Source organism: Paracoccidioides brasiliensis, assembly GCF_000150735.1.
Source record: "Paracoccidioides brasiliensis Pb18 unplaced genomic scaffold supercont2.9, whole genome shotgun sequence".
In the NCBI taxonomy this organism is placed as follows: domain Eukaryota; kingdom Fungi; phylum Ascomycota; class Eurotiomycetes; order Onygenales; family Ajellomycetaceae; genus Paracoccidioides; species Paracoccidioides brasiliensis.
In genome coordinates, this window is record NW_011371366.1 from 885,404 (window position 1) to 901,649 (window position 16,246).

The 16,246-nt window shown below is 44.9% G+C and overlaps 4 protein-coding genes across 4 annotated transcripts; 1 reads left to right on the forward strand and 3 right to left on the reverse strand.

The window, feature by feature from the left end:
• Positions 1-1,812: 1,812 nt before the first annotated feature.
• Positions 1,813-3,585, reverse strand: PADG_06827 (D-arabinono-1,4-lactone oxidase; the record flags this gene model as incomplete). The annotated part of the gene is made up of 1 exon (XM_010763946.1): positions 1,813-3,585. The coding sequence occupies one exon, from the start codon at positions 3,583-3,585 to the stop codon at positions 1,813-1,815; it is 1,773 nt and encodes a 590-aa protein (XP_010762248.1).
• Positions 3,586-8,754: 5,169 nt separating this feature from the next.
• PADG_06829 (uncharacterized protein) lies at positions 8,755-13,828 on the reverse strand (the record flags this gene model as incomplete). Its single annotated transcript, XM_010763947.1, has 3 exons — positions 8,755-9,004; positions 9,114-13,482; positions 13,666-13,828. The coding sequence occupies 3 exons, from the start codon at positions 13,826-13,828 to the stop codon at positions 8,755-8,757; spliced, it is 4,782 nt and encodes a 1,593-aa protein (XP_010762249.1).
• Positions 13,829-14,079: 251 nt separating this feature from the next.
• PADG_12195 (uncharacterized protein) lies at positions 14,080-14,334 on the forward strand (the record flags this gene model as incomplete). The annotated part of the gene is made up of 1 exon (XM_010764027.1): positions 14,080-14,334. One exon carries the CDS (start codon positions 14,080-14,082, stop codon positions 14,332-14,334), a length of 255 nt encoding a protein of 84 aa, XP_010762329.1.
• A 470-nt stretch (positions 14,335-14,804) lies between these two features.
• Positions 14,805-15,690, reverse strand: PADG_06830 (uncharacterized protein; the record flags this gene model as incomplete). The annotated part of the gene is made up of 5 exons (XM_010763803.1): positions 14,805-14,936; positions 15,008-15,088; positions 15,211-15,356; positions 15,457-15,473; positions 15,548-15,690. The coding sequence occupies 5 exons, from the start codon at positions 15,688-15,690 to the stop codon at positions 14,805-14,807; spliced, it is 519 nt and encodes a 172-aa protein (XP_010762105.1).
• Between the last annotated feature and the right edge of the window lie 556 nt (positions 15,691-16,246).

The window sequence follows — 16,246 nt, forward strand, 5'->3', positions numbered from 1 at the left end:
TCCCAAAAATTACTTCAGGCACATCACCCCGTGGGCCGGATACTCGACCTATGGATTCCATTGGACTAACTGCCAGCGGACAAGGACTTTCAATGGTTGAACGGGCGTAATTATCTCCTTATAGTTTTCTACTTTCGGTAGGTCCCCTACGGAAGCCGGCAAGACAACCCTGCAGAATCTCCGCTGTCTCGTTGCTTCGGATCATTTTCATGTTGTGATATGCTTTTTGATGTCTCCCTGTGCATGTGTCGAAACATCGTGTATCACTCCGGTGTGGATACCTGCTTCATGCAGCACATTCAGACTTCCATATCTGCATCATGCATTGGAACAAGAAACTGTAAAATAGGGATCAAGAACAGCAAAAACGAGCAGGAGAGGAAAGGATACAGTGGGCTAACAAAAACACAATGTCACAAGATACAAGGATCGGCTAATGACGAGACTCGAGACGCATGTTCGAATGTAAGGCCAAGCCAATAAAAGACTTCAGAAGAGCTCATGATTTACCAGAGTGCCGACCGTCGGCTGTTCAACCCTCTACTTGATTCGTGATGCTGCAAGGCTAACCTTGACACTTGTCAACACACGCAGGACAATGTGCGTGAATAAAATATCCATATGAAAGTTTGTTCTTCTTCTCCATGTTTATCATATCATTGTCTTGTATGCGCTGTTTTAGTTTAGTCAACCCTCGTGCGGGAAAGGGGTAGATGGGCATGACGCCTTGGACACCGTGCGAGGCGCGGGACAACGGTATCAGGGAGAGCGCGCGGGGAAACATGGGAGAAAAGAGGCCCGAGTCCTCAAGATCACGGCTACATACAGCCGTTGACACGCGTATCTGTGCCTTTCGCAGCCTATATCATGTCGATCTGTCGAATTTCGGAGATATCCCGTACATGCAAAGATGAGGTGCGAGATGTGAAAACCGTGCCTCAAGGGTAAGTGGGGGCTTATCGTGTGCAAAAATATGGAGGAGGGAACATCATGAGACAATCGACCGGGGAAATGAAAAGCGATCATGATTTGTTGTGGAAGATAGTTATGCTGGAAGCAGGTTGGTTGGTTGAATCCTTGAAGCTGTCTACACGACTACGCGAGCATGACTAAGCAAAGGCAGAGGGAATCCGACAAGTCAAAAGAATAGAGTGACAACTTGCATCTCTCTGCGCGTGAAAGTACGTACGTACGTCATGGCATATGTTTTCCCGCTCTCCGGCATAAGATGCTCCCGAATTGAAACCCCCGGATACCAGACCAGCAGAGGGACTAAATTAACGAAGTAACTACACCGTTGCAGAACCTAAATAAGTTTTGGCAAATAGAATGTAACTATATGTATATTCGATTCGAGAAGATCAATACAGCTTAGCAACCACCTGTTGGCGCTGTCCACGTCAACCTCTCCCTCCAAGAGCAGGATTCGTATCTATCTATCTGGGAGAGAGGCGAAGAGAGGGAGGGGTTAGATATTGGGTGAACCGGGGCTGATAAATTAAAGCTGGCAGTGAGGCGGGGTGGGGGAAGAATGGTTGTCATCTTCCGACGACCTCTGCATACGTCTCTTTCGATTGTAAGACGAGACGATATTCTCTCTTTTTATCTCTTTCTGCACTTGCTTCTGTAGCGCCAGGACGACTGGATAGACGTTGAGTAAAGTTGAGCAAAGCAGAGTAAATTATGAGTTAAAAATTAAATGGATAACTGAAACCTTGAACATATATATATACGCATAGACAGTAGCTCTCCACACAGGACACCATTCAATCTGGCCAGCTAATGATTAGCTTACCCAGAAATTGGAGTTCACTATCTCTGTTCCAGCATGAGGCTGGCTTCTCCATGGGCAAGGTGATCAAAGCTCTCCTCGCTGGCAGCTGTTGTCGGGGGGCTTGGCGGCCCAAAGTGGTCGTTATCATTCTTATTCCCATCCTGAGCCTCTCGCTGGCCGCTGCCAGACCATTTCTCCGCTGCAGAACCAGAAGAAGTAGAATCATTCATCCATCTCTGATCACCAAAATATTCAATCCCATCCCCAACACCCCGTAAATTCGAAGGTTTCTGCCTTGACCGTTCCCGCTCTGAGAGCGGGAAGCAGTCCCCTCCGTCATCAGTGGATGAATAAGACGAAGCGGGAAATAAGTTTCTCCGATGCCATTCTCCAAGGAACATGCCATCTAAATCCGCTGCGTTGCGCACCCTCAGCCACTCTTCTAGGTCATTACCGTACATAGCTCGTATCTCATTGTATCCGGTGCTGGAGCTGAAATTCTTGGCCCAGTGCGGACGTCCACCTAGATCGCGCATCAGCCATTCAAACGCCTCATAGTATCTAGCCACACAGGGAGGGTCGCGCAGGTGTGGGCGGTACAGTGTGGCATTGAGAAAGAGAGTTGGTCCAGAAGCATGTGATGCATCCAGATAAGGGCGCGGAGTGTTGGATTTGGAAGTATCCGAGACACGGACTTCGATAGGAGAATGCACCCAGACACCTTTAGAGCTGAAGGGGATGCGGGCTACGGCTGCATCGCCGTTTATCCAAGCGGAGAGCCGGGTGATGGCCTCCGGGCCTTTCTCCAGTGGAAGGGCCCATTCGTTGACGAATTGTGAATAGAGGCAATCCATGAGCAGTCCTGTCCGGCCTGGTTCGACAGCTGAAGTAATTAGTTTTCCTGGGCGGAAGCCGTACTGCATCCCGAAGACGAACCATTCGACCCAGGGAAGGATACACGGGATGTAATTAGATATATATAATAAATTATGGTAAATGAGGTTTCCAACACGTCCACCGTAAAAATTTGAAGGGGGTGCGCGGAGTGGCAAATCGGTCTTATCCGCGCGCCAGACGACAGCTCGTTTCCAGTATGGCAGCCACCAAACGCGCACGTACTCCGATGACGTCCAGAGGCCTGTGTCCCACCCCTCTAGTACTTGAGGCAGCGACTGCATGGACTGCTGCCATGCGATCTTGAAGCTCGGCACGGCTTGCAGCGTAATCTCGGTGATGATGCCGATGGCGCCTAGCGAGAGGAGGGCGGCACGGAAGAGCTCTACATTGTTCTCAGCGCTGCAGCGCACTACCTGCCCATTGGCCAGTAGAATGCTAAGAGCCAGTACAGATTGCGACAGCAGTCCATATCTCAATGAGCTGCCATGGGAACCAGTCGATATCAAGCCAGCAATGCTCTGCTCGTTAATGCTGCCTAGATTTGACAACGCCAAGCCATATTTGTCCAATTCAACGCAAAGATCGCGTAGCCGTATTCCCGCCTCTACAGTTACGACGCCCGTGTCGCGCGAGAACGAGAGGATGCGGCGGAAGTTATCAAGGTTGACGAGCCATGCAGAGGTGCACGTGAGGTCAGAGGGAGAGTGGGCACTACCGACGGTCACGAGGCGGCGGCGGCAACGGCGGGCAAGAGTGACGATTTTTTGAAGCTCAGGGACTGTTTCAGGTTGGATGTAGAGTTCCGGGTGCCAGTAAAAGGTTTTAGCCCAGGTATGGTGGAGATGAGATAGTGAGGCACGGAAGGGAATGGCGGGGTCAAGCCTGGAGAGTTCGCGGGTGATGTGGGGGTCCATGTTGGGCGTATCCCGTAGAAACAACTCTAGCAAATGATTGGAAAGTCTTGAAGTGGTACGGATTCCAACGGCAAGCGATTTGATTCGTATTGGTAGCTGGGTTTCCTTTGATGGATGGAGTGATGTGATTCAGTTGATAGGCGATGGATCATCTCGGCTTCACGGCATAGTGAGGGGCGACAGGATCGAGGCAGTAGTTAATGTGGGGGGGCAGAGGTTCATGATCGCTAACAGATGCAACACAGGTGCTGAGCCTTGTGGGACGTTTACCTAGTGGATTACTCGCGGGCTCATGATGCGCGGTCGGTGTGCTCAAACGGTACGGTTGAAGAGGGTCGACTTGGGCATGTTTGAAGGTTCGAAAGCGAAAAATCGCCGAGATGAACTTGTCAACAACCGTCTGATGCCGAGTCGGGGTTTAATTTGTGAGGGGGATAACGTGACTGACCAGCATTGAATGTGTTGGAGCCTAGGATTCCTATTATGGACTAGCGTACCGCACAATAGTACAATAATCGTGCCTCCGCGCACCCACACCTGATGTGGGTGCGCCACAGCGTAATGATAAAAACAGCATAACAATAAAAATATGGATAATTAGAACTTCAAAAATTAATATCTCATCACCACACTGCTAATCTATGATAATTAATTTATCTATATCATCTGTAGTAGCTGTATTATTCATGAGATGTTCATATATATCATTAACCTCTTGTTGAGTTAGATCTGTGGTATTTTTCTTCAAAGCTCTCTCAACATGTTTAACTCTCTTATAATATTCTTTTTCTACTTCCTCCTCTTTATGTTGCACAATCTTTCTATTTGCATCTCTGACAGTGAGTATACCTTCTACTTGAACCTGCTGATGTGTATTTTTAGTGCTGTGGTGTTTGATTGCAAGGTAGTAATTCTCAATCTCACTCTCTCTTATAGCATTGAGTTCTATCTGAACAAGACTGCTTTGAAAAATCTTGTTCAATCAATTACTCAGATGAGGTTATTTGAAATCAAGTATATTCTTCATATCTTGCATTGTCTTCTTTGCCACTCAAATATGACATTGTAGCTTCTCAATTGTCTTGAGTGAGAATAGCTATGATGAAGCAGTATCTGAACAGCTTGATTGCAGCAAAAAAAATCTTCTTCATATATTTGCAACTCAGAGTAGTCAGAGATCTTTGAATCTAGCTTAAGCAGTATAGATTGTGAGTTGAATGAAACAACATCATAATCTGCAAAGCTAGTCTGAATAGTAGAAGATTGAAAAGTCTTTTTGCAAATATCAACTAGATTCTATAGAAATTGATATTTTTCATACTACTCATATCTGTATTATACAGCTTGATTAACTGTCTTTGAATAATAGTACTTTTACTGCTGAAAAGGCATACCATCTAGAGATTGCAGTATATGAGTTGAATGTGAAGAAAATTCATATAGAATAATCTTATGAAAATCACAGTATTGTAAAAATTCTTCAGTGAGATGAGATTCATAATTGTTAAAAAATAGTTATTGATAACTGCCTTGCTGACATTTTTTAGAGATCTTATTAAAGTGCTGAATTCATGCAAAATCAATCTCATCATTAATGTAGTCAGTATCTGATGTCATGGTTATATATCTGTCTAATAGATTACTTTGTATATATCAATCTTCAAATTGAGTTTTGAATTTCATGATGATGAACAGATTCAATACCTCATCATTTGCTGAAACACACTCAATTACAGTGATCAATTCTCAAGAATATGATGAAGTTATAACTGAATTAAAGTCTTTAAAAGCAGTAATAACCTATTCTTCACATTCTTGACCCTCTTGAAAGCTAATCTCATTGAAGTTGTAGATATCACAGATTTAAAATGCATACTTTTGAAGTAAGATTTTCAAATAGTCAAATCATATCTTAATATAGCTAATATTCTCAACAGCAATTCTTTTCAGATTTATTGTCTTCTGTTTAACTCTTTTATACTCATTCAAGCTTTGTATATATCAATAGATCCACATCTTGCTGACCATGGGTGAGGAGGTTGAAGGATCAGTATGATGGTGTTTGAGAATGAGATTCACATTATCTTGAATCTGCTCTGCAGTCAGTGAGCAATTATTTCTGTCCATATGAGCTATCCACTCTTTTAATATGTCCTCCTGACTCTTGCTAAGCTTCTTGTTCAGTGCAGTCTTTGCATTGCATGTTTTTCTTCCATTGATTCTTGCTTGAAGACATTGATAAGGAACATTGAATTTGCATACCAGATAATGCGTACGAGCAATCGAATAGGTAGGATAAATCATGTCTGATTCTCTTCTAATAAGATGGGCGGATGCCCTGCTATATATACACACTATAATCACTCTATATGGTAGGAGCGATTGCATAGGATAGGAAATATAGGAAAGATTGGGGCCCCTGAGTGGATTAGGGAGGGGCGAATAGAGAGCGGATACTAATATACGGAGGGGCGGAAGAATAGGGGCGGAACGCCACACCAGAGGTAGGATTTTCTGTTTTTGATTGCCATTATAGACTTCAATGGCACTCTGAATATGTTTTTCAAGATCATCTATCTTATTGGTCATGGTGGTGGTGATATATTAATATTTGAAGATTGATTAATGAAGAAGTTGATATTTTTATTGTTACGCTGTTTTTATCATTACGCTGTGGCGCACGATTAGTATATAGCATCCCTTGAGATGGGCTACCAATACAACCACTTCAGAACGTCCAACAGAATGAACTGATTTTGTATCACGAGACCTAGTACGATCACGAGACTTACGAGATGGGCATCAATATCTCCTATGTCTTAGAAACTACCTCTCTATGGTGCTGCCACTACCTAATGATGACAAGGTGACAGCCTCACCTTTGTATGAGATACTAATCTTGCCCTGTGTGGAATGACGAGGTGACTATCATATGGATGACTGGATGATCATCTCTATGATCATCTCTATGAAAGACATTGATTGTCCTTCCTTGATCAGATAGATTGATATCCAAGTGTATCCATGGAGGAGAGAAGACTGCTGAAAACTCTATAGAGCTAACTATCTGACCCACCGTTTAGAGGGTCAGCGATTCGTTCTTAAAATATCAGACTCATTGAAGACGCATACAATCCTCTATCTATCCATCAGTATTCTTGATCATTCAGATTCTCTTTCAGTCTTAAGATATAAGCTCATCTGCTCTCTTAGCTAGTTAAGCCTGCCTACCCACTCAGCGTTCCCATCAAACAATCCACGCAACGGCACTCACTGTTGACTCCCCGTCTCGACGTCGTCTTGTTATATTTGCTAGCATCACAAGAACAAGCTGAAAAGCATCTATTTGCGCACAATTGATCAAAAACAATGAATTGCATACAATTCGGTCATGGCTCAAACTAGAGTCAAGATAAAAGCTTCAATTCATCTATCTAACTAGGCAGCTGCGATGAGAAATACTACACTGGGGATTAGAATGCGGAATGAACGAGCAGCTGAATATATATATGTATAGGTTGGTTAGGGATCGGAGCGGATCAACCGTTCGGAGTGGAGTAGATCAACCTTAATCCATATTACAAGCAGCTGCACATGTTCAACAACAACAACAACAACAGTCATGAGGCTGTCAGGATCGAATCGAATTACGTGCAAATGTAACAGGATTAACGTGTGATTTGCGTTAGTTGCTTAGTCATTCCAGCACATTCTCTTAAAGATAAATATACAGCCAACTTTCCTTGCAGTTAGATAGTGAGATAGATGCAGAGGATATTCAGATCAACCTAGTAAGCTATTTGAGATATCCCAACCGAGGCTGAGTTAGAGAGTTGAAAAAACTGCAAAGACTGCGCAGAAGGAAGAACTTCAGCTGCAGTGAACTATTCAGCAAGATTAAAAGACTATTGAGGATGCTAAGTGCAAAGCAGCTTACAAAGCAGTCTGAAAGACTGCTTAGAAGACTGTGCAGAGATTAAAAAGCATGAAGCAGCTAAATCTAGAAAGTGAAAGATCACTAAGAAGACACTGAAGCAGGCTCTCAAACATCAGTGCGAAGCAAATACAGTCAAATCCAAATCTGCAAGGCCTAGGCAGACTGTCTCATTAGAAAAATCCAGTGAATTCAGTGCCAGAATCAACTATCTATCCAGCACTTCTTTACCTCTCTTTCTTATGAAAAGCAAAGTCAGCTGTTCCAGCTGTGCTATTAAGCCAAACACTCATTTATTTTGTTATCCATACTAATTTATATGTAATATATAATACACCCATTTAATATTTAATAGCTAGTAGTAATTCAGTTCATGGTTGTTTCAAATTCGCGATTCAGCAGAGTCGTAGGGTAGTAGGTAGCGAAATCGATGGGTGGCGGAAATCGTCGGGTGTTGGTCAGTCACATTACGTGGGGCATCAAAAATTCCAAATGCAACCGGGAAAAAGGAGAGAATAATTGGAGGATAGATGATCAATGAAGATTCATGCAGGAAAGTGATACTTCATATTTTCCAATTTACAACTGTGCAATTTTACTGTTTAGCAGGTTCATCTGGTTAAGAGTTAAATGTATGCACGCCAATATGCAATCTTGCATTTTCCATCTCACCGCCTTAAGAGACCCCCAAGATACCCTCCTGTCACCACAAAAGGGGCTTGGTAAATGCAATCGATACTTGAAATAAGCGACATACACCTGTTTATTGCATGTCAAGTTAGTTATCCTTTAATCCTTACACCAGAAATCAAGCCCTCCTGGAATATCAATAGCCCCGCCTCGTACCTCAAGAACACCACGCCTTCTCTGCTACTGCGAGTCTTCGTTCTTCACACATGCCTGAAAGAAGAGAAACAAGACAAAAATTGAAACCCCGGTTTTCCGTTTCCCTCGCGTAATGCATAGCAACGAATAGCCAACCAATAATAGCATCGAGTAAAACAAGGGGGAGAGAATGGGAATAAAAGAAAAAGAGACAGCAAGAGGAAATGACGAAAAATGAACCCAAAATAAACGCGAATAAAAAGAGCTCTGAAATGGTTCTCGTTAGAATTAACATTACGCAAGTAGAGAGTGGTAAAACGGAAGCTAAAAAGCAAAACAAAACAGAAAGAAAGAAAGAACACCAGCTTGAGGGAAGAAAAAACTGAAGCAAAAGCCTAATCTGTAAGAAATCACCGGGTAGCTTCAATAGCTGCGCTGAGCGGGATGACACAAGGCGTCTTCCCTGGTAGAAGCATCCCCCGATCTTCCCACTTCCTGAATGCCCACTTGCATTCTTCCGCCATGCCGTGGATCACTACGTTGCTTCTAGGTAGGAATGGCCTGTCTTGCAGCGAAACGGCCATGATGCTGTACTCTTGGGTAAATATCAGGGCTGAGGCCAATTCCGCGGAACGCGCATTTGCTCGATCGCCTACAATGCTGGATAGATGTAAAAAATGAAGGGTTAACAAACGTGGTCCTACATACTTCGGTCGTAATTTCCTCTCATGGGGGGTATATAGCAATTGGTGAGTAAATCTCAACTTACACGAAGATCTCGAAAAAAGTATCCAAGATATGAATATGATTCGGATCTAGATCGCGTTGGCAGAACGGTTCGATTTCCTGCACAATATCATTTGACCTCGTTACGGGAGACGAGTTCCCACGACTCCAAAAGCCAGATCTTTGCCCCAATTGATAATCAATGCGATAGAGCCGGCAGCAGTAGTTCCCATTTGTGGGTTTCAGTTTCCAATGATCTGCCGTTTGAGCTGCAGTGGGCTGGAAAGGGTCTGAGAATGTCTCGAAGAATCCCGGTGGCTCTTTGCCTTCAATTACCTCCTCAATTTCGCCCGTCAAGCCTAGATCCATGCCAATAAGTCTGGCGCAGCCAAGTTCATCAGCTGTGCTTCCCCGACCCTGCCAGAGATACAGTTTGCCGAACTTGGCTGAGATTAAATATGGATAGCCGGAGCATAGACTCTTTGCAGCCAGATCGACTTCATCAAAGGCAATCTGGCCCATATGCCGACGGCCGCAGAGCATGTACATTGCGGAAGAGTTAGTGCGGCTACTGGAACCCCTGCGGGTGATGATAATGCCACCAAGAGCTTGAATGAAACTTGGAGCCTCTTTCCCTTGCCGTACAAGCTCAAGTTTGCAGCTATTCTCTCGGGCAACTTTGCGAGCAAAAAGCTGTGCGTCCTCGATGGCCGCCTCGCTTACCCCGTCACCACACCATAGAAGAACTTGTGTTGTATTGGAATTTGACGGACCGTTCGCTACTTTGAAAACGTGCACACATACATACATGCTCTCTTCGAATAGAATATACCCAAGGTTAGCAGGCAAGTCTTTCCGCTTGCCGTCGCCAGTAATCTCCCATATTTGCTTCGATATAGTCTTGATTTTTGGATATACATGTGATTGCGACATCAATATTGACTGCGGATCAACCTCAACCTTATCACTGACCTGAGGCATGACGTCAAAGAAGCTTGAAAATACATTAGCGGCCTCCGAAGATTCTGGAAATGGCGATGCCTTTGCGATTGTCAAGGGTGACTTATAGTTGCTGGCATTCGAGCTGGATGGTTTGGGAGGAACTGGTGGTGAGCTAATATGTTCCTGTGGGAAGAGGGGAAGACTCTTTTGTTTCAACGGCATTGTTGCCGGTGAGGAAAACGTAGAAGACTTGAGTGGCGGACTTGGCTTGCGTTCAGACTTAAAGCTATCATTAAAAGTAGTTCTTCTAGCGAAAGGCTTTAGCGCAACTGATTCCGTCTCCACGCATTTCTTCGAGGAAAGTGACTCCAGCTGTGGCTCAACCGCATCTCTTCCTGCATCACTTGCCGTAGGACCATTGCTGGTAGGCGTGAATTTCCTCAAATCAGGGGATTTCGAAGACACTGGTGGTCTGTCCTTGCTTCGTTGGGCGTCATTTGGCGTTGAAGTTGGCGTAGAAGAGACATCAGCCGCATCCGACTCGGTCTTCTCAGATGGGAGCTGTGTGGGCAGTGGTCTTGGATCTTGTTGAGCGGGAGAAGAGATTGGCTTAAACATATTATTGCTAGACTTGGCATCTGGTACTGGCCGCGATGATGATGGCTCAACTTTAGTCAGACCGCTGACTTCATTACTGGGTGGCGCAGGCTCGGACTTAGCGGATTGTGGCAGCCTCCTTTTCGGACCTCTTGCTCGGGATTTCGTGGTGTGCGTCAACTTTGCAGGCGCATATTGCTCAGATGGCTCAGTGCGTGACCATGACATTGACGGTGATGGTGTGGTATTGGGGATACTAGGCGGCCCGCGGGATAAAATGCCTGCCAAGGCGGGATTCAGCCGATTCGCAAGCTTCCCCGTGCCAGAATGTGCACGTTGTCCGTCTAGTGTGTTGGTTAACGAGGTGCATTGGGCGGAGGTGGTAGTTGGACCAGACGCATTTGCATCCTTTTCAGAAACCTCATGATCGCTGTGCAACTTTGTCGTCATCGATTGTTGTGACGGAGAGTCAAACTTTTTTGCACTTTCATCAGCGAGGTCTTCAGATGACACATTCCGCGAAGATTTGGCTGTACCAATTTTTGTACTCTCCAGCCCATTCACAAATGAAGATTTTGGGATTGCAGCTTGGATCTCAGCGACAGCAGCGGGGCTGTAGATCTTGTTAGGGACCTGAATATCTGAAGAGGTAAACGGAGATGGCTTAGATTCTCTAGAAGGGCTAATAATTTTGGGTTGTTCAGCGAGCTTAGGGGACACATCCCTCCCTGAAGAGCTGCTAATTATACTTCCAGATCTAGTCATGTTTCTCTGTCTCGCAATCGCCTCAGGAATCTCAGGTGATTGATTGTCCGGTGAGCTAGGCCCTTTACTTTCAATTGTTGGCATACGAATCGACCCTCCACCAGCTTTCATTGCCTCTTTCTGTTTAAGAATACTTTCCCTAAATTCGTCCACTTTTGGGCCCTTTTTGGGCCCTCCGGTTGCATTCAAACCGGCTTTACCCCTCAGAATATTATGCTTTAACAGATCAGGAGCAACATAATTCTTCGTTTCGGTCTTTCTTAGCTTTCCAAACACGTGTTTGAACTCCGGTTCATCCGTTGTTGAAGACTCATTGGCAAGCTCACGGCGGCGTAGATTTGCTCTGAAGTCATTATTGAGAGGGGGCGTGGAAGGTGTGATCTTTGGAGATATTCCATCAACAGATGCTTTGCCTATAGATCTGAAGCCCTTTTGGGAGCCGACGGGAGATGAGGCAGCAGGACTGCAAGCTCTTTCCCCAGGTGATGAAACAGACTCTGACTTGACGTCCTCCGTTTTCAGAGATTTTTCCGGTACCTGTTGCTGACTCACATCTGTATCGATATGTAAATCTTGCTCTCCACTACCGGGATCTGGAGCGTTGCCAGGCTTAGGACAGTCCGATTTTATCGCATTATGGGGCACCGAATTTCCAAATTCCTTCAGAGGCATGAAAGCGGTGCTACCAGGTTTCGGGGGAAATTGGTTCTCCTTTTGCAAAGGGGGTTTTGGGGAACCTGGGCCGCCCAAATCGACACTTGTTCTGTTCTGCCGCAGCCGGTTATTTAGGCCTCTCTTCCATTCAGGCTCATTGGGGGTCTGTGGCCTAGATTTTGGAGAATCTGGCTTATTCAACGCACTCTCCAGCCAGGTAGCCTTGGTGGGGCTCCATCGTCTCAGATCCATCGTCTTAGAAGGACTACTCGGCAAGTCTGAATATCTGTCTCCCGCGTTGCTAATCGAGTTTGATCGTGACAACGGCTGGGAGGAGAGAAAAGATTTCGCGAAAACATCACTGGTTGATTTCGATGGTTCGAATTCTCCCTTCGTGGGATTGCGGACACCAGTAGCTTCGCTATGGATGGAACCGGGGCGTGAAGTTGGAATCTTTAAAGCAGCTTCATCGCTTGCTTCCCTAGATAGACTTGCTGATGGTGCTGGATAGCCAGGCTTGGGAGTTGCATTGGATCTCCCAGATGATTGAGCACTCCATCGTTTAGAAACGCTATCGGAACGCTTCATCATAGCACTTTGTACAAACCCACCCAAGCCTTTCGTTGGAGAAGAGGACCGATCACTAGAAAAGCGGCCCTGGGCCGGGGACATTTCAAACCGGTCAGTTGACTGGGGGTGATTGGCGGTAAAGGAGCCACGAGACTCTAGTCTTTGAGAGGTTGACAACGGAACCGGAGAGCCCAATCCACCAGCAGTAGACACAGAAGAAACACTGGAGAACCTATTTCCCGCTGCACTTGTGCCAAATATCGAGCTAACTCTGGACAGAGACCTGGAATGTTCACCAAAGTCGTTGTTTATTAATTTTTCGGACTCGACGATGGACTCTCTACCCAAGCCTGGAAGTCTAATATTCCCACTCATCGTAGAAACATCGGACATTGAGCTGTCTTGAGCACGTCTGTATGCAGGAGACCCAATTCCTATATCAGTCGTCTGGCGGAACCAGGCAGGGTCCTTCGAAGCCAGGGACTGCACGATATGAGATCGGGACGGGGTTGAATCTACGTCAGGTGAAACTTCAACAGGGGATTTAATAGATTGTAAGTTTAAGAAAGCTCCAGTGCCAGCATCAAGATCTCGTGAATTAGGCCGTTGCTTCCATGAAAGCGGTCGTGGAGATGGTCGCAAGGTGGCTGGTGATCTGGCAGCGTTCTCTGCCAAATCGTCTGTTTTGATCATATCTGGATCCTTTATTGTTGATGCTGCTGCTGGTTTGGTTTTCGAATCCTCAATATGCATGGAGGGGAGAAGTGTCAAGGGCGGATCAACAGATAGTGAAGATGTGGGAGAGGATTGATAGATGTTTCCAGCCAGGGAGGCGTCGAATGGACTAGGAGAGTCCTTTGTTGGGGAGATGGATCGAACACGCTCTGCGTTGACATAGAAACACAGACAATGCTAAAGTTAGCCTGACCAATCTAGAATTGCCGTGCTATAAGCACATTTTTTTTTACATATTTTATTTTATATCTTCAAAATTACGGTGATGAAGACATTGACTTAGCCCGCGGAAATGGACGGGGATAGCAAGGGAATGGAGAATTCAAACTCACCAGCTCTTCTGGCCAGTCTCTCTCTCCGACCTTGTAGAATCTCTTCCTCTAGCTTCCTAGCACGCTCTTCATCTTCCTTGTCGCGTTTGTTGCCCAGCTCCCGGATGCGCACGAGGAAGTCATTAACATCTTCAGAGCCGTCTGTTTCAGTGTCACGGTTCATGGCGATGTCAGTTAACTAGTAGCTAGGAGCTAACAAATGAGCTCGAAGACGGAGGAACAAAGGAAAAGCTTGCCACGACGCGAGTAATGAGACATTAAAAAAAAATAAAGGAAAAGGAAAAGAAAAAGAAAAAAAAGCACATCGGGATCTTGTACTGTTCCTGGCCTGTTCCTGGGCTTGTTCCAAGGATTTGTTGATGTCGGATTGAGTTAGTCACAAGCTGAGGTTCGGCTGTGACTTTAACTTACATAATGCTGCTAATAACGAACCCTTCGATTCTATGGAGTGGTTTACTACAATCAGACAATGACGTCGCGGAAAAGAAGAATAGCAATGGAGGACTAGTGTCTCTTCTTATTCAGAAGAATCAGTTAGATGGCCCCATTCTAGAAATCGCCTATACCGCACGAACGATTCCTCAGTCCTCAGCCCTCGCAGAATCACCCCCTCACACGCCAATAAACTCGGTTCCGAACTGGCATTCAGGGAACCAAAACGGTAGTTAACTACTGATAATAGACTACAGTTAAAGTGGCATGCTGAGGGGATCTCTTGGTGTTTATTCTCTCCTTACCTTGTGAGGTGTGGACATGAACAATGCATCATTTATTATTTGTTTCTCTGCTTATTTCCTCATCCACTCTGATTATCAATATCCTTCATCCAGGATCCTGTTTCAGCATGTTTCTTTCAGGAACAAAAGTTGGCTTCATGTGATGAATTTGACTTCGGCGTGATCATTGTCTAAACAAACTTGAAAATCATAAATTCATCAGACCAGCCTTGATTCAATACAATAATATTTAATATGATATTAAATTTTGCGCCATATAACAGTCTCCCACGTAAAACATTTATTTTGTATGGGATTTCAAACCAACAAAAATCCATGCAATCGTTTCTGGAAACCCGTTAAGCGTTTTCCCACAGGCTGACCTCTTGGGCAAAGCCTGTTCAGATCGAGATATAGAGTAGATTAGTACAAAAAGAGCCTGTCCTTTGCATCTTGCACCACCCATTCAAGGCCCTCGTTCAGATTATGGCCCGTCATGGCGCTGCACGGAAATATCGTCCACTTGTGCGTCCTAATCGCATCGAGCTGCAACCCCTATGTGTGTTTATCCGTAAATCATGAGTGATATGCTACTATTACCATCGTAGCAATGCCAATTTACATACCTCTCGAACCTCAGTTTCACTCATACCGCCCTCGATATCGGTCTTGTTCAGGAAGACAAGCAAACTTGCGCCCGTAAGCCGCTTTTTTTTTTTAAAAAAAAAAAAAAATTATTTCAGCCCGAAAGATTCCTCTGACTTCAGCCCCACCAATCAAAGCCAAGGGTTGGACAAAATAATGAAAGCATCAACGTCCGATATCTTACCTCCTCCAGTAGAAGTCCAGCAAGCTCCCCTCGACAGTCATCAATCCTCATACGATCCGTGGCATCAACCACCCAGATCAGTGCATCCGTCTTCTCGAAATAGTTTCTCCAGTAAGATCGCAGCGTCTTTTGCCCTCCAACATCCCCTTCGCGGAAAATCAGCCAGGTCGCGTTTTTTTCAAGTTTTCTGTTTTTCCCCGCTTGAACCGCGAAACTGAAGCTGAAGTGAGAAAACCTAAAACCTACATATGTTCAATTTGTAGCTGGTGTCGACGAAGGAGAGAATATCAGCCCCATGCAAAAGAACTTTGGATGCAATGGGACAACCTCTGCTTACCCTTGAAAGTCAATCGATTTAATGATAAACCCCAGCGTTGGGCTGACTGTGGTGACATCTTCGTTCATGATCCTCTTGACAATAGTGGTCTTGCCAGCGTTGTCCAGCCCTCTATAAATCCTCCACTCAGCAAGCTGGTTCATCCATGCATGGTAGTTGGAGATGAGAAAGGAACTTACAGCATCAAAATCCTCATCTCCTTGTCCTTCAGCCTGGCTTTTCGTAGGATCGAAAGCATATTTATTTGCTTGTTTCTGTTCTTTGTTGGTTTTCTTTAGTTTTTGATGATGCTGCAAGAGGTCAACCAGGGCATCCAATGCTCTTTTGTATTTTTGTTAGACTCTTCGCACCCAACAAATAGTTACTCCCAACAGCCGAAGAAGCTTGATATATCTTAACATACTCTCTTCCTAAAACATAGGAAGATATTTGAGGGTATTTATATCCTTATTTCTTAAAGGGTTTTTTTTTTTCTTAAAAAAAAAACCCTTACTTGATCATATCTTCATGACTTCATAATGCTTTGCCTATTATCCCTTTCGGATGTTGCTTCATACTTGAGTCGTTTCATCTTATCTTCAGCAACTGGAGTCCTGAAACCATCAACAGCGTATGTACACGTACAATCATGCACTCATCAGCTTATCAAGTCTAGGCGATACCAGCCATGCAGCCGTGTTGTGCTTAATATATCTTCAA